At 42.0% G+C, this 17,402-nt stretch overlaps 1 protein-coding gene across 5 annotated transcripts in view; it reads right to left on the bottom strand.

The window, feature by feature from the left end:
* Positions 1 to 3,668: 3,668 nt before the first annotated feature.
* The window catches only part of rasal2 (RAS protein activator like 2), a 410,016-nt gene continuing 396,282 nt past the window's right edge, over positions 3,669 to 17,402 (bottom strand). For 4 of the 5 annotated variants that reach the window (XM_060830107.1, XM_060830105.1, XM_060830108.1 and 1 more), the window contains 3 exons: positions 17,075 to 17,162; positions 6,943 to 6,973; positions 3,669 to 5,087 (listed from right to left, as the gene is read on the bottom strand). In XM_060830107.1, coding sequence (XP_060686090.1) covers positions 4,882 to 5,087; positions 6,943 to 6,973; positions 17,075 to 17,162 — 325 coding nt within the window. In that variant the 3' untranslated portion in view covers positions 3,669 to 4,881. The remainder of the gene's footprint in view (positions 5,088 to 6,942; positions 6,974 to 17,074; positions 17,163 to 17,402) is intronic. The other variant, XM_060830106.1, reaches the window with a different exon arrangement.

The raw sequence follows: 17,402 nt of genomic DNA, 5'->3' as shown, positions 1-17,402 counted from the left end.
TTCTGGACGTTGGTTTGCTCGCTGAGCTGGAAGGTTCATTTTCAGACGTTTCATCACCATACTAGGTAACATCTTCAGTGAGCCTCCAGACGAAGCACCGCTGATGTTTCCTGCATTCTATTTATATGTTTGGATTTCTTTGGGTTGGTGATATAATTTCCTGTTCTTTTTCTCGGGGGTGGTAAATGGGGTCCAAGTCAATGTGTTTGTTGATAAAGTTCCAGTTGGAATTCTTGTGTATCTCTCTGCTTGGCTTGTCCTAGGACGGATGTGTTGTCCCAGTCTGTATGTAAGGATACTAGTGAGAAAGGGTCATGTCATTTTATGGCTAGTTGATGTTCATGTATCCTGGTGGCTAGTTTCCTGCCTGTTTGTCCAGTGTAGTGTTTGTTACAGTTCTTGCATGGTATTTTGTAAATGACATTAGTTTTGCTTGTTTAGGGTCCTTCAAGTTCATTAGCTGCTGTTTTAGTGTATTGGTATATTTGTGGGCTACCATGATGCCATTTCTGAGATGTCTTTGATGTAGGGGAAAGTGGCTAAGGTTTCTTGACGCATTTTGTCTGCTTGTTTGGGTTTGTTGCTGAGAAATAGGTGGACTGTGTTCGTTGGGTACCCGTTATTTTTTAATACACTGTATTCCTAGAAGTACAGCATTTCAACCAGAACTCTATCAACAAACGCATTGACTTAGTAGCTATTTACCACCCCCTGAAAAGAACAGGAAATGAGATCACCATAGGAAATGAGATCACCAACTCAAATAAACCCAAACATATAAATAGATGCAGGAAACATCAGCAGTGCTTCATCCAAAAGCTCATTGAAGATATTACCTAGTACGATGAAACGTCTGAAAATGAACCTTCCAGCTCAGCGAGCAAACCTACATCCATTTATGCAACTTTTTATACAATGAGGGTTTTCCCTGTCTTTTTCCCTAAAACACAAAATTCTTAGCATTCTGTCCAACCCTTGTAAGAAAATGTTTTTTCTGGTTGGGGAATCTGGAACTTGGGGGACAGTGCAGAATAAGAGATAACTGAATTAATGGAGAATTTCATAACTGATCGGGTCTTAAATCTGTGGAATTATCTGCTCCAAGACAAGATGAAGGTTGATAGACTTTTAGATATTTAGGGAATAAAAGAATGTAGAGGTGGCGCAAGCAAGTACTGAACCTTGGAGTAGGCTCAAAAAGGAGATTGTCTACTCCTGCTCCTATTATTTGAGGGAGACAAAAAAAAACTGCAGATGCTAGAATCCAAGGCAGACAAAGTCTTCTCTAGATTGGTGAGACCCAAACGTAAACTCAACATGTTTCGCCGAGCATCTCACCCGGGTCTGCTGGAGCCGATCTGACATCCCATTCAATGCCCATTTTAATTCCCCTTCCCATTCCCTTTCTGACATGACCATTCTCGATCTCCTCCATTGCCACAGCAAATTGGACTGCAAGTTGGAGGACCAACACCTCATCTTCTGCCTGGGCAGCCCACAGCCCAGAGGACTCAACATTGAGGTTCCCAAATTTCAAATAACCTCCTTTCCTATTCCCTGACTCCCTTTCCAGCACCTCACAATTCCTCTCTTCCATTCTTCTGACCGACCTTTCCAGCTACAAACTAGATTCATTCCTCCCATCAACCAACCAAGTCGTATCCTCTACCTGTGTTGTCCTATCACTACCTCACCACTGTCCTTCTTCCCACCCAAAACCGTCCCCCAACCCCCCCTCCTTTATCTGCAGCTCCCCTTACACCCATCCCCAAGTCCTGAAGACGGGTTACACCCGAAACATTGACTTCTTCACCTCCTGATGCTGCTTGACTTGCTGTGTTCTTCCAGCCTCCTGCTTTCCTACCTATTACTTGAGTAGCATTTAACTGTTTCCCACCAATGAATTTGCAGTTGTGAAGGGGCCAGGGATACGGGAGGGAAGGCAGTGGGGAGCCATAAACATTCCCAGGTGATTCCCATCACACTGCAACACCACAACTCAGATTCCAGCTCAGCAATTCGGAGCCAGGTTTATTTAAGCTTGCAGATACTTCGCACAGGTATGTATGGTTGTCCAGGACTGCAATACATTCCACAGAGTCCCACATGATGCAGTCACAGCACACCACAATCCCTGACATATCTGTCTAAATTCACCAAGTAATGATGGCTGTAATAAGGTATAAAATGGAGCACCTGTTCCTGTTCTGCACTGTAGTTCCAACCTTGCGCTTATTACTTGTTGCTTTCAGATTTTGTCTCATTCTGTATAGTCACAGGATCTTTAGAGAAGTTGATAGGTCACCTCCAAATTGCGACTACTTTGTCAGCATTCTATTACATTAATATAGCACCTATTCAGGCAATCACTTTCAATTTACGTGAGCAATAAATGCCAGGCAGTTTCTCAAACTAGGTTTCTTAACTTGCAGTTTTAATATTCTAAATTAGAAGCTGGCTGTTCATGTAAATTGCATTGAGAAAAACTTGAAAGATATCCCACCGTTATGAAATTTCTGAGTACTTGTTACTCATTCCAAGCCAAGTCTGTTGCTCCTCTTTGCTCACCTCAATTACATCATCCTATAATCTTCTGCATGCAAATGAATACAAGTGCATTCTATACAACCTTTCCTTCTCACGTAACCCTTGGTATCAATTCAGTGAACCTTTTCTGTAACCTCCTGAGAGCCTCATTTGAGACTCAGTTCTCTAATCCTGGTTGTATTAATCTGAGCAAATCAAGAGATCTGTACTCAGTTGTTGTCAAAATCCCCCAAGTTTGTGTTCTCTAGCTGCACTGTTCCATCTGGTGATAACGATTTAGTGAACTGGTGCAGCAATCACTCAGTAGAGTCCAACTCTTAACAATGTTGTATTCTGTTGTGTTCTAACCCTTGAACTAAAATCCCATTTTTATTAACCTGCTAAATTATTTTATACTTAATTGACTAACTAAGATCCTAAGACCTGTTCTTCCACATTCGACAATTTCTCACTTCCGATCAACCCCTTTTAGATGCTAACTTTATTTTCCTCAGTATTGAATTTAATGTCACAGTTTTTACTCACTTACTCAATATATCAATGTCCTTTTGCAGCTCTTTGCTCCCATCTATATTAACTGTGTCACAGAGTCTCATTACCAGCTTGGCTATAATGGCCCTCTATTCTGCAATCTAAGTCAGTACCATTCGAGAAAAGCGGAGAGTCCAATCCAGATCTGTCAGAGACACCATAAAATAGATCTGGTCTTGCAATCAGAGTAAGATACAGGCAAGGAGTTGAGAGCAAGATAAAATTTTAACAAAATGACCATGTCCTAGGATGTACTAAAAGATCCAAATCAAAGTCAATCCTGAAGGAATTCCCAGGGACTTCCAAACCTCTGTCAGAGATGGAACATTCCAGCATTAACATTATGACAGAGTGACTTCATCTAAGATTGACTAATTGGATTTTTAGAAACATTTCAGATGCTTGGCTGAGATGATGTGGGGAACTAATCAGTTAGATGCACAGTACAATCATTGGCTATGTAATCAGAAGAACAGAATTACATTTCTGATCACATTCAGTTTGCAGTGTTCAGATCCCCAAATTCACATGATAGAGACACAGATCATAAAGAAAAATAAACAAATTTTCAAGTATGTTTTTGCACAATATTTTATTTTCTTTGTTCTGTTCTAACAGTTCTCATTAAAAGTGAGTCAATGGTTTTGGATTAAATCCATCTTCAATCTTCACACCTTCAATAAACAAAAGCAACAGCAGCAACCGCTAGAAATCTGAATACAGTTGCAGGGAAGACAGGTGCACATTTCAGTTTTAACATTCCTACAAAGCAGCTCCAGGAGACATTCAAATTGGTTAGGCTGGTCAGAATTTGGCAAAATGTTATTCTAATAAAGTTATAAGATGCTTTGAGTTAACACAGTTGAGATACATGCAAAAAATGAATAGGTTTATGAAAGAAAAGCGTGCTTGAAGTTCATACTCGGCATTACTACTGTTCCCTTTGTCTAGTATGGCAGCATTATCATTTCCCTACATTCAGTTGCTTTTTCCAGGAAACCATATTTTGTACAACCACAGAAATTAGCCATCTGTCTTGTTGTCTCACTCACTCTGTCTGTCTGTCTCTCTCACATACACACACACACACTCACGGCAGTTTCTTACTATGTATAGTAAGCTACAGTTCAGTAAAATAAAGTTTTTTAAGAGATTTCTTCAATGATCATATTGATGAATATTTTTCAACTTGATAAAAGTGTGAATTGAAAACAATTACTTCTAAGATGTTGTGATTTACAGTTTCCTTTTGATCATGTCAAATTCCTCAGCCACATAAAACCATCTGTAAAATATCTTTGGCTGGGAACCCACTCAATACGAGATGTTTTATCTTCTAAGTAGCCAACCTGTAATACCACAATCCAAATCCCAGTCTCTTTAGATACTCCTACTATTTATACACACTACCTCCTTTCTGTGTGCTTCTCAGTTAAATATGTACACCCTCTAGTCAGAGAATTTAAGTTCTAAATTACACAACACATGAAAATTCCACTTCTTGTAAAATAAATGTTCCATTTTCTACTCTTTCTTTTGCAACAATTTTTAAAGCAGGAATTCTAACAGATATAATTAAAAAAAAGTTACTTTAAATTCTACAAGTAATTATTTACCCCAATATAATCTTACAGCTCATTTCTGTACAGGTTTCCAACAGTTCTCCACAGTGGAGTAAGACTTTTGCAGAGTGTACAATGATGATATTAGGCATTGTCCTGTGAATAATCTCTCATGATCTGAAGCATGAAAAAAGTCCTAGCAGCACCTGTAAACAACTCCTCAAGAGTGAATTCAGAAAATTCAGTCCATGTGCGTCTGGTCAGAAACATTCAGACTCCCACTCAACAGCTGCTGTTCTTGAACTCCCCGTTCTCCGTTATTGACAGTTTGGTGGGATTGGTGGGAGAGATCCCATTCCGAGTTTGCATGCTGTAACGTTCCTTGACCTGTGTTAGAGCATTCATCAGCCGAGAGTTGGCAGAGTCCAGGGAGGTGATTCGTTTCTCCTGAGAGAAAAGCAAAGCAAGTAGGATGCTGAGTGATAGGGTTGCATTCCTCATGACAATACTTTGCACAAATAGTTTTTAATAATATAAAAATGTAACAAATAGGTAAACCATTGTCTTAGATTATCAGCAAGGACACAACACACTGAGAAAGGTGGGGTGGGCAGGGGGAAGCGGCCAAGCTGGAGTCTAATAAAGGCCTTTGAAGATCTCTGGCCCAACTCCATCCCAACTGTGCAACAGTTATTTTTGCAGTCAAGTTTCATTTGTACAAGCAGAAGCACAGCAGACTCCTGGAGAAACCCATATATAAATCCAAGTCAAATAATCTGCCTTTAGAATATGCCTTGTTATTATAATCTTTGCAAAACTTCCAAAGATAGCAAATATAAAGAAAGATTTCTTATCCTTGCGATTCATGTGGCTAAATTAACACTTTTATTTGCATATTGAGAGAAATTGGATTTGAGAGATAATGTTCACAGGTTTACCAACATATGATTGATATGGCAAAAAGATGATGGCTATTTTAGAATAAAATAACAGGCAGTGAGAAGAATCAAACAATGACCAAAGCAGGTTCCCTTTCCTACAAGTAGAAAGGACCCCTTTATACATAATAATATACTCCTGGTTCAGAATTCCTTTGCACAATGTGTTCAGCACTCTCTTATTAGATGAGAAAAGTTCAGCTGTTTTTGTTGAATCAGACATCACTACAGAGATATCATACAGATGAATTAGTTTGAAAAGGGCAGCTTTTAAAAAGCAATTCAGTTCCTGATTAAAATCTATTTGGCAGAAAATTAACTTTTAATTTAACTTGAATTTTCCATATTCATCCCCATGGCATAGACAGAGTTGGCAAGTTATCTGACTGAAGAGAAATCACAATTAACTAAAACCAGTAGGTGACACTGAACAGCTATTAGATCTGGAACTGTGTCTGATCTTACCATTCCAAACTCGAATTTCTGAGACGGAACTTGGTGTGCTTTTGCTGCCAACCTTGGCTGAAAACAGTTGACTTAATAAAAACTTGGGGATTGAACCCAGAGGTTTCAGTGACAAGTCTTTGCAAGAGTAATGGAATGTTTGAGTTATTATAGATTTTTGTACTACTAATTTAATTCAGAGGAAATTAAACAAATTTGAAGCTCTGTTAAATCCAGATAGTTTAAATTTTTCCTATGAAATTAACGAGACTCCCTAATAGACACACTGAACAAATGCATAGCCCTGTTGGTCAGAATGGTTTAATGCTCTGTGGGCATATTACGTTTTCTCCCCCATAGTCACCGTTCCTCATTGCGAGTAAAAGGCACTACTACTTGAAAGTGCTTAATTACATGTCAGTCAGCTTGGCTATCATATTCTACCAAAACTAAATTTGACGTTACTCTCACTGAACTCCACAACGTGGCCATTAGTCACCCAGGTAGAGATGTTGCCAGCACCCAGGGAATGTCACTACAAATTGAGCCGCTGCTTTCTGAAGATAAACAGGGAAGTGGAAATTGACAGGAAAAGTTGTGCATTATTTTTCAAACTTTTATGGGTTTAGCACAGCCCTAAAGATTTCAGTAATATCACTTCACACAGTGCAGCAATGCTTGGTGCTCATTTATCAACTAGCTATCATGCAGTGTTCTTATTTTGACACCTTGGTTTCAATGTTATGCTTATTTTTTAAAAAGTGATGTTGATGTTTGCAGTGGGGGCAAACAAAAAAAAATTACACATTCATAACGTGCAACAACAAGCCCGCACAATGCTAGCTGGAGACAGCAGGGAGGGACCAGGGGCTTTTCTCATCTCTATGAACTGCTTTGCTAGGAAACAGAATCTTACTTGCCTGTTGTGCTCATCCCATCCTCAAAATTGACCTGTAATCAATACAGTGAACATGTCACGGGCAATATTCGGCAACCTTGCTACTTTTTTGTAGAGACATGTTGCTTTTGTGACAAATACAAAATTAAGGGAATAAAACATATCTTAACATTATATTTCATCAGTGGCTACCAAAGAAATAGTAGCCAAAGGTAGTGTAATTATAGTTATCATACATTCCAAACTAGGATGGCTGTGGAAATATATACATGGTGCCTGTGTGACCCTTACTTCCAGTCAGAGGGCCCAGGATTTAAAACTTTAGCTCACCTAAATAGCTATGCCAGTTCTACTCTGGACCACTGAGGGAAAGGAGGATTATTGGAGATAGAGGGAAAAAAAAATGAGAAGAGGACAGGAAGTAAATCAAAAATTAAGTTAGAGGGAACAGGAAATGGGATGGGAACAAAATTATAGAGACGGAGATAGAGAGAGTTAAGAGAACAAGAGAAATAATCCAGGAAAGTGTACACAAGATACAAGATAATTTTATAAAGGATGATAAGGAAGCATCAGAAAGAAATAAGCTTGTAAGACCAATTATTTATAAATTGCCAATGACCAGCTGTGACAATGACTAAATATTTTTCTTCTCATTCCCCATGTCTCATCACTATAGTTAGCAGTTGACGGCAATTTTGCATTTCCCTATCTATCTTTTAGGGAATCCCATTGTGGTTCAATGTTCTTGGGGTGGAGATTTTTATTCTTATCACAACAATGAGGAACTAAGAGCATTCTTAATAAGTTAACAGAGATAAATCAATTGGAAAATGAAGACCAAGTCTCTAGGACACCAACTAAAGATGAAAATGAACATAAAATATTAAAATAACACTGGATGGCCAATCAAGAGGTGAGGCATTTATAAAATGCAAAACTTTGTGACATAAAACAACAAAACAATTTTTTGTAACATTTAAAATGAACTGAAATATGGAATCTAAAATGGGCACTAAACCTGGGCTAAAATCCTTTCCACAGACTGCAACTGATTAACATGAACATTAAGAGGGATTCATGAGCTGTACGTTAGTTTACTTTCTTCCCTCATCTCCCGGAGGTGGATTAAAACTCTGCAGAGTGCTTATTATGTACTCAGTACTGTTTCAATGTACAGCAGGAATAGACTGGGTGCAAAGTTAGTTGTGGGATTTGACACCAATTGCTGCAGGCTTTTACAGGAATGGAGAGAAATCTGAATTATTACCTAAATTAGACTGGACTGTTCTCACTTTCCAAGCACGGGATATATCAGGTGCACCACGTCTGGGTGAAAAGCTGAATGGATCGTTTGGTCTTCTATTTCAGAAATGGTCAAATATATCCCTACAGTGTGGAAGCAGGCCATTCAGCCCATTGAATCCACACCTATCCTCCAAAGAGTATTCCACCCAGACTCAACTGCTCCTCTATCCTTGTAACCCTGCATGTCCTATTGCTAATCCACCTAACCTACACATCCCTGGACACTATGCGCAATTTAGCATGGCCAATCCAACAAGCCTGCACATTTTTGAATGCTTAAGATGTTTTAATGTTTAAGATTTTCATGTAGTTTCCTTTTTAATGCAAGCATTTACTTTGATTTTGCAGTGATTTATTTAAAATTGTGAAGGTCCTTCCCCCACAATTCAATGCATGGTGTGGTTAAATGTTAAGATTTTAGCAATGCATGTGTAACACGTCAATTTAATAAGCTAAGCTCACTGAAATTGTTCTATTACAATAAAATTGTGCTAGATGCAAATTATTTATTGCACCTGGGTAAGTACTGGGACAGTTTTTGGACTATCCACTTTGTTCCTGAGAAAACCCCATGCCTCTCCTTGTCAACTGCAGGAGTCCCAACCATCTCCTGTAAAATCTTGGATGTCATTGTGATCCCAAATTGAGCTTTATGGGTCAATGCCTTTGCATGGGTCAGAGGAAGAGGGAAAGAAAATTGATTTGAACAAGTTTAAATATCCAGCATTTTCCACTTGAGTGGAAAACAATATTTAAAAGCATACATGTGTCTTAAATCCAACAACAATGTGCATTTGTATTGCACCATTAACACAGTAAAACACCACAAGATTCTTCATATAAGTCTGGTCAAACACAGCCTCGTGTCGAGCCACATAAGGAAATACTAGGATAGATGATAGGATGTATCTTAAAACCTAAACCTAAGGAAGAAAGCAAGGTAAGGTAGCAGAAAGGTTTGACAAGGAGTTCCAGATCTCAGGGTCCCAGCAGTTGAAGGCGCAGCTGCCAGTGATGGAGTAATTAAAACTGGAGATTTAAAAGAGACAGAATTGGAAGAGCACAGCAATCCCATAAAGGTAATAAAGGGCAAGGACATGGAGGGAGTGGACAATAAAGGACCTGAGGTTCAAAATCAAGGCATGAACACAACTGACATCCACTACACTGAAGTGACAGGTGATTTGAGACTTGGTTCAAGTTATGATAAGTTCATTCAAAACTATGCTGTGCACATGTGGAAGACTGCCTACTTCCACCTCCATAACAATGCTAAACTCTGCCCAGTCTGGGCTAAACTGCTGCTACAACTGTCATCCATTCAGTAATTATCTCGAGACTTAAATATTCCAAAGCTCTCATCTTCCATGTTTTATAAACTTAAACTTGTCCAAAATTCCATGTTGCCAGTATGCTAACATGCTCCAAGTCCTATACATGTATCATTCTATTGCCTGCTGATCATTGGTTCCTGGTTGGGCATCATCTTAATTTTCAAATTCAAATCCTTATTTACAAATCCCCTAAAGGCCTAGTATCTCCAACTCTGGAATCACTGACAACTTGCTCAGATTTCTGGAATCCTCCAATTCTGATCTGTTACGCACACTCGATTTTACCCACTCTACACTGGCAGCTTTTTTCCCCCGCAGTCGGTGCAGCCCTAGGTTCTGTAATTCCCTCCTTAAACCTCCCTCTTCTTGAAACAGTCTTCAAAGATTTGCACGTACTCTCACATTTCCTTAAATGGTTTTGGCCATATTTTGTTTGATAACATTCATGTGTTGTAGCTTGGGACATTTTAACACATTCAACTAACTATCTAAATGCAGTTTAGGTTTGGTTCATGATTATATGCTTCCTCTTTAAGACTGTTTTTTTCATTCCTGCAAGAAATTGGGAGATTGGGTAACTATCAAAATCAAATTCCCCTCTTCCTCAAAAGTATCTTTCCATAGTCGAATGGCTTACTGAAATTACCATTCTACTCAACCGACTGTACATTTTTGGCAAACATGATAACTAGGCAAGGCTGATTATATCTACTAATACGTGCTTAAAATGCTTTCATGAAGAGACTTGACCTAAATGCTATTTTAAAATGATTATATGGCCCTGTATCAATACATCTTGAATCTTTAAACAAACAGCAATTTGTTGAGGAAAAGATACAGTGTACAACCACAACATATTGTGCCTGCAAGAAGCACTTGAGCTCAGATAGTTGTGTAATCTGGAGAACTTTCAGAGAATGGTCACATGGCTCAAAATTTGGTTAGCATAAGACTATGATATCTTTGAACTGAGTCAGATAGAGAACTTGAGACTTGCCCAAGAGGCAATGCCCTGTTGCTTCCTCTTTCTCTTTTCAAATCTTCTCAGAATTGTGTGCAATCTGAAACCAATCAAAAGCCATCTGTACCAAAAGGGGATAGTTCCTGGAGAGTATTTTCTTGAATCTACCCAATCATTTGAAACAGATTAAATTTAACCAAGTACAACTGTTCCAGGAAGAAAGCCAGTGCCGGCAGCTTGAGTACAGAATAAGAAACCGTTTTGGTCAATTTGACAAAATTTTATAATGAGTATTTTGAAGATAACAACCATTATTTGGTCGAAGTACTTCCAAATTTCTAGTGTAGATCTTTGTAATTTCCTTTGTTTTTCATCAAACCTGTATGCATTAGCATTTTAGGTGAGTTTATATATACATATATATATATATATATATATTTGTGTGGTCCAACCTATTGGCCAATAATATTTGGATTTTTGCACGTGTAGGTTTGTTTTGGTAATAAACAAATTATTTGTTGTTGACAAAAGAAACCTGTGTCACATGTTCTTTACAGTGACTCTATTTAAACCGGAGACATATATAATTGATCATATCACCAACCTGGTTTTGTTGTGACCATTGGAGGAATGGCTAGAAAAGCAAATATTGCATGCTCCAACTTCAGTCATAATGCATAGCAAGTGAGCATCGCTACCTAGGCCAGAATTTATTGTTCGTCACTAATTGCCCTAGAGGAGGTGGTTGATGAGCTACCTTCTTGAACCGCTGCCATCCTAATGGGAGCAATCAGTTCTGTTGCCAAACTATTAATTCTCAGAAGGTAGCCTTTTTATTTATTAATCATTAGTTTTTGAAAGTAATTGTTTAAATGTGCAATAGTTTCTCTCTACTCTCAACAACTGCGTAAAAAGAAGTTTGTTGAAAATCTTGCCCAGGCTACCTTTAAATCAATATTTATAAAAGCTTTGCTTTTTATCTGATCAAATGCGATAAAGGCCGTTGAAATCTTCACAAACACAACAGCAATCGAGAGTGTGGTGCTGGAAAAGCACAGCAGGTGCTTCAGCAGCAGGAGAATCAACATTTCGGGGCATAAGACCTTGATCAGGAATGAGGCTTGTGGACCAAAGGGGCTGTGAGATAAGTGGGGGGGGGGGCGTGGGTGTAGGGCTGGTGGGGCAAGGTAACTGATAATGCAATAAATAGATTAAGATGGGGGAGAAGGTGATAAGTTGGATAGGAGGATGGAGCAGATAAATGGGAAAGACAATGGACAGGTCAAAAGGGCAGTGCCGAGTTGGAGGCTTGGGACTGGGATAAGGTAGGGAGAGGGGAAATGAGGAAACTGGTGAAATCTACATTAATCCTGTGTGGTTGCAGGATTCCAAGGCGGAAGATGAGGCATTCTTCCTCCAGGCATTGGGAGGTAAGAGTTTGGCGATGGAGGAGGCCCAGGACCTGCATGTCCTTCATGGGGTGGGAGTTGAAGCGTTCAGCCACAGGGCGTTGGAGTCGGTTGAAACAATCCGCAAGTTGACATCCTGTCTCCCTGATGTAGAGGAGTCCACGTCGAGTGCAATGGATACAACAGATGACATTTGTGGAGGTACATGTAAATTTCTGTCAGATTTGGAAGGATCCTTTGAGGCCTTGGATGGAGGTGAGGGGGGAGGTGGGGATGCAGGTTTTGAACTTCCTGTGGTGGCAGGGGAAGGTGATGGGAATGGGGCGAGGGCTGGTGGGGGGGGTGTGGATCTGGCAAGGGAGTCGCTGAGGGATAGGTATCTCCGAAACGCAGAAAAGGGGTGGGAAGGGAAATATATCCCTAGTGGTGGGGTCTGTTTGTAGGTGGCAGAGGATGATGAGATGGATATCACCTCCGTGATCGCCGGAAAGACGATCGCCTCTGCAGGATCCACCTCTGGCAGCACCAACACAATACCTACTCTGCATGTCACTTCCACCCCCAGAGACGTCACTCACCAGAACACGGATGACTCCATCGTCGAAGTCAAGTCCGCCACCAGTGACGCCACTTACCAGTACCCAGCTATTGACGTCGCTGACGTCACGCGTTACATCATGTCTGTCACCCGACGGCACCACCGTAGGCCCCACTTCCGCCCCCATGGTGAGTTTCACTTCCAGATGTAGGTTTGCTCACAGAGCTGGAAGATTCATGTTCAGATGTTTCGTCTCCACAGTAGGTGACACCTTCAGTTAGCATCCGAGCGAAACATTGCTGATGATTTCTGCTTTCTATTTATATGTGTGGGTTTCTTTGGGTTGGTGATGTCATTTCCTGTTCTGTTTATCAGGGTGTGGTAAATCAGGTCCAAGTTAATGTGTTTGTTGATAGAGTTCCGGTTGGAATACTATATTTCTCGGAATTCTCGTGCATGTCTCTGTTTGGCTTGTCCTAGGAGGGATGTGTTGTCCCAGACGATGTGGTGCTCTTCCTCATCTGTATGGAAGGATGCTAGTGAGAGAGGGTCATGTCGTTTGTGGCTAGTTGATGTTCATGTATCCTGGTGGCTAGTTTTCTGCCTGTTTGTCCAATGTAGTGTTTGTTACAGTCCTTGCACTTTATTTTGTAAATGACATTAGTTTTGCTTGTTGTCTGTATAGGGGCTTTCAAGTTTATTAACTGCTTTTTACTGAATTGGTGGGTTTGTGGGCTACCATGATGCCAAGGGGTCTGAGTCATCTCACAGTCATTTCCAAGATGTCTTTGACGTAGGGCAGAGTGGCTAGGGTTTCTGGACGTGTTTTGTCTGCACGTTTGGGTTTGTTGCTGAGAAATTTGCAGACTGTGTTCACTGGGTACCCGTTCTTTTTGAAATCAGTTCCTCTGTGCTGCAGTGTGTGGGGGCTCGCTGGAATAATGTTCTGATGCAGCTTCATTTGTGGGTGTTGGGATGACTGCTTCTGTAGTTCAATATTTGGTCTGTATGTGTTGCTTTCCTGTCGATGCTGGTTTGAAGTTCCCCATTGGCTGTTCGCTCTACTGTGACATCTAGGAATGGCAGTTTGTTGTTGCTTTCCTCCTCTTCAGTGAATTTTATGCCAGTAAGGGTACGATTGATGGTCTTGAAGGTTTCCTCTAATTTGTTTCATTTTGCGATGACAAAGGTGTTCCCCACATAGTGGACCCAAAGTTTGGGTTGGATGGTTGGCAGAGCTATTTGTTCGAGTCTCTGCATTACTGCCTCTGCTAAGAACCCTGATATCGGACATTCCATGTGTGTTCTGTAGGTTTTGTTGTTAAAGGTGAAGGTGAAATGGGCGGTAAGGCATAGGTCCACTAACTTGATGATACGGTCCTTGCTGATGAAGTTGGTGATGTTTGGTGTATGTGTCAAACCAAAGTAACATCCATGGGATCTCCAATATCAGGTTCCTTAGCAGAGACTTGAACAAAACTAATGTCATTTACAAAATACCATGCAAAAACTGTAACAAACAGGCAGAAAACTAGCCACCAGGATACACAAACGTCAACTAGCCACAAAACGACATGACCCTCTCTCACTAATATCCTTACATACAGAGGAGGAAGGACACCACTTCGACTAGGACAACTCATCCATCCTGGGACAAGCCAAACAGAGACATGCATGAGAATTCGTAGAAGCATGGAATTCCAACTGGAACTGTATCAATAAACACATTGACTTGGACCCGATTTACCACCCTCTGAGGAACAGAACAGGAAATGATGTCACCATAGAAAATGACATCACCAATCCAAAGAAACCCAAAAGTATAAACAGAAAGCAGGAATCATCAGCAATGCTTTGTCTGGAGGCTCATTGAAGATTTACCTAGTATGGTGACGAAACGTCTGAACACTAATCTACCAGCTCAGCGTGCAAACCTACATCCAGAACCTCAACCTGAGCTACAAATCTTCTCAAAACTCGGTGGTGTTACTCCATTGGTGATGTCACTCCAGACCCCATAACCACATCCACTCAAGTGGCCGTCTCCACCCCCACACCCAGCTCCACCTCACCCCAGATCCTAGCTCCCACCCCTGCCATGTTTTTACCATTATCCCGGACCTCTCCCATCACTGAAGGTGGACATTCAGTCCTCAAAGGCTTCAGCCTTGTCTCTCTATGCTCCCGGATTAATAAGATCGACGTGTTGTGATAATGAACATTTCTTCTGCTGCCTCTGCCTCCGAGTGCACGTTTTCAATCAAGATTCCCACCCACTCACTCACTGAGGACCCCTTCTCTCACATCCAACGTACCCATCCACCTGGACATACTTCCCGACCGATGACCACCCTTAACCTCTTCATTTCTAACTGCTGCCGTGACAGATTACCTCAACCTATTCATCCCCCTCACCCACTCCAACCTCCCACCCTTGCAATATGCAGCCCTCCATTTCCTCCGCTCCAATCCCAACATCACCATCAAATCAGCAGACAAGGGGGGCGCTATGGTAGTTTGACACACCGACCTCTACAACGCTGAAGCCAGGCACCACCTTACAGACACTTCCTCCTAATGCCCCCTTAACCATGACCTCACCTTCCATCACCAAACCATCTCCCAGACCATCCACAATCTCATCACCACTCCCATTCAGCCTCCAACCTCATTGTCTATGAATCCCTTATTGCCCGATTCTACCTCTACTGAAGATTCGCAAACCTGACTACCCTAGTCGACCCATTGTCTCAGCCTGCTCCTATCCCACTGAACTCATCTCTTGACACTGTCCTGCTCCCTTTAATCCAGGAACTCCACACCTACGTTCGGGACGCCCTTCACCTCCTCAAGACTTTCGTTTCCTCAGCCCCCATGCCTTATTTCCAGTCCCTGTACACATATATCCACCATGACAAAGGCCTCCAAGCCCTCAGTTTCTTCTCTCACGCCATCCCAACTAGTACCCTTCCACGGACACCCTCATATGTCTGGCTGAACTGGTCCTTACTCTTAACAACTTCTCCTTCAATTCCTCCCACTTCCACCAAACCACAGAGGTAGCCATAGGCAACCTGCACAGGCCGCGGCTATGATTGTGTCTTTGTTGGCTACATGGAACAGTCCATCTTCCGCAGTTACGCTGGCACCATCCCCCACCTTTTCCTCTGCTACATCAATGACTGTATCAGTGCTACCTTGTGCTCCCATGAGGAGGTTGAACAGTTTACCAACTTCACTAACACCTTTCACCCTGACCTCAAATTCACCTGGACCATCTCGGACACCTCCCTCTCTTTCCTGGACCTCTCCATCAACCAACAAACCACAGACATCTACTACAAACCCACGGACTCACACAGCTATCTGGAGTACACCTTCTCCCACTCTACCTCCTGTAAAAATGCAATCCCATATTCCCAATTCATCCGCCTCTGCTGCATCTGTTCCCTGGATGACTAATTCCTCCATAGAAAATCCCAGATGGCCTTCTTCTTCAAAGACCACAGTTTTCTCTCCCATGTGGTCAACGATGCCCTCCAGTGCATTTCCTCCACTTCCCACACCTCTGTCTTGAACCCACACCCCTCCCAACACAACAAAGACAGAAACCCACCCCAGTCCTCACCTTCTACCTCACCAACCTCCGTATACATCACACCATCCCCCACCATCTCTGCCACCGACAAACAGACCCCACCACTGGAGATATATTTCCCTTCCCTCTCCTATCAGCATTTTGGAGACACCATTCCCTCCGTGATTCCCTTGTCAGATCCACGATCCACCAGCCCTCACCCTACTCCCGGCACCTTCCTGTGCCATCACAGAAAGTGTTAAACCTGGGCCAACACCTCTCCCTTCACCTCTGTCCAAGGCCTCAAAGGATCCTTCCACATCTGAGAGAAATTTATGTGTACCTCCACAAATGTCATCTATTGTATCCGTTGCACCCGATATGATCTCCTCTACATCGGGGAGACAGGATGGCAACTTGTGGATCGTTTCAAATCACATCTTTGGGACACCCACTCCAACCAATTCCACCACCCCGTGGCTGAAAACTTTAACTCCCCCCTCCCACCCCGCCAAGGACATGTAGGTGCTGAGTCTCCTCCATCGCCATAATCTAACCACCTGATGCCTGGAGGAAGAACACCTCATCTTCTGCCTTGGGACCCTGCATTCACACAGGATTAATGCGGATTTCACCAGTTTCCTTCTCCCCCCCGCTCCCCCCCCCCCACCTTATCAGTCCCAAATCTCCAACTCGGCACCGCCCTCTTGACCTGTCCACCATTTTTCCTGTCTATCTCCACTGCACCCTCCTCTCTGATCAATCACCTTCACCCCCACCTCTACCTATCGCATTCTCCGCTACCTTCACTCTAGCCCCACCCCCCTCCCATTTATCTCTCAGCACCCCCGGCCCACAAGTCTCATTCCTGATGAAGGCCTTATGCCTGAACCATCGATTCTCCTGCTCCTCAGATGCTGCCTGACCTGCTTTGCTTTTCCAGCACCACACTCTCGACTCTGATCTTCAGCATCTGCAGTCCTCACTATCTCCTAAACAAATCAGCAAGCCAAGCACTGACACTCACCTGGGCCTCAATAATCTTCTGTTTTGCATCAATCACTGCCTGCATTTCTGAGTGGTCTTTCTTCAGCTCTTCTTCCACTGCCATCAATCTGTAAATAATAAAGAAAAGGTGTAAAGTGTGATGACCAAATCCTAGCAGCAAGCTGCACTACAAAGGAAGTAGCTACCATTTACACCAGGATATATATCACTAGTGGTGACAACGGTATCCCTTCCAATTCCAAGATGCTCCAAAAATGTCAGCCAGGAGCTGAACACTTCCATCAGATTCCAATAAAGCTGATTTAAACTCACTAATTGAGGTGTGTCCAGATGAATTGTTTATTCTA

This window comes from Hemiscyllium ocellatum, chromosome 9 (assembly GCF_020745735.1).
Source record: "Hemiscyllium ocellatum isolate sHemOce1 chromosome 9, sHemOce1.pat.X.cur, whole genome shotgun sequence".
NCBI lineage: Eukaryota > Metazoa > Chordata > Chondrichthyes > Orectolobiformes > Hemiscylliidae > Hemiscyllium > Hemiscyllium ocellatum.
Note: the sequence above shows the minus strand (reverse complement) of the source record. Positions and strands in the feature narration are given on the sequence as shown.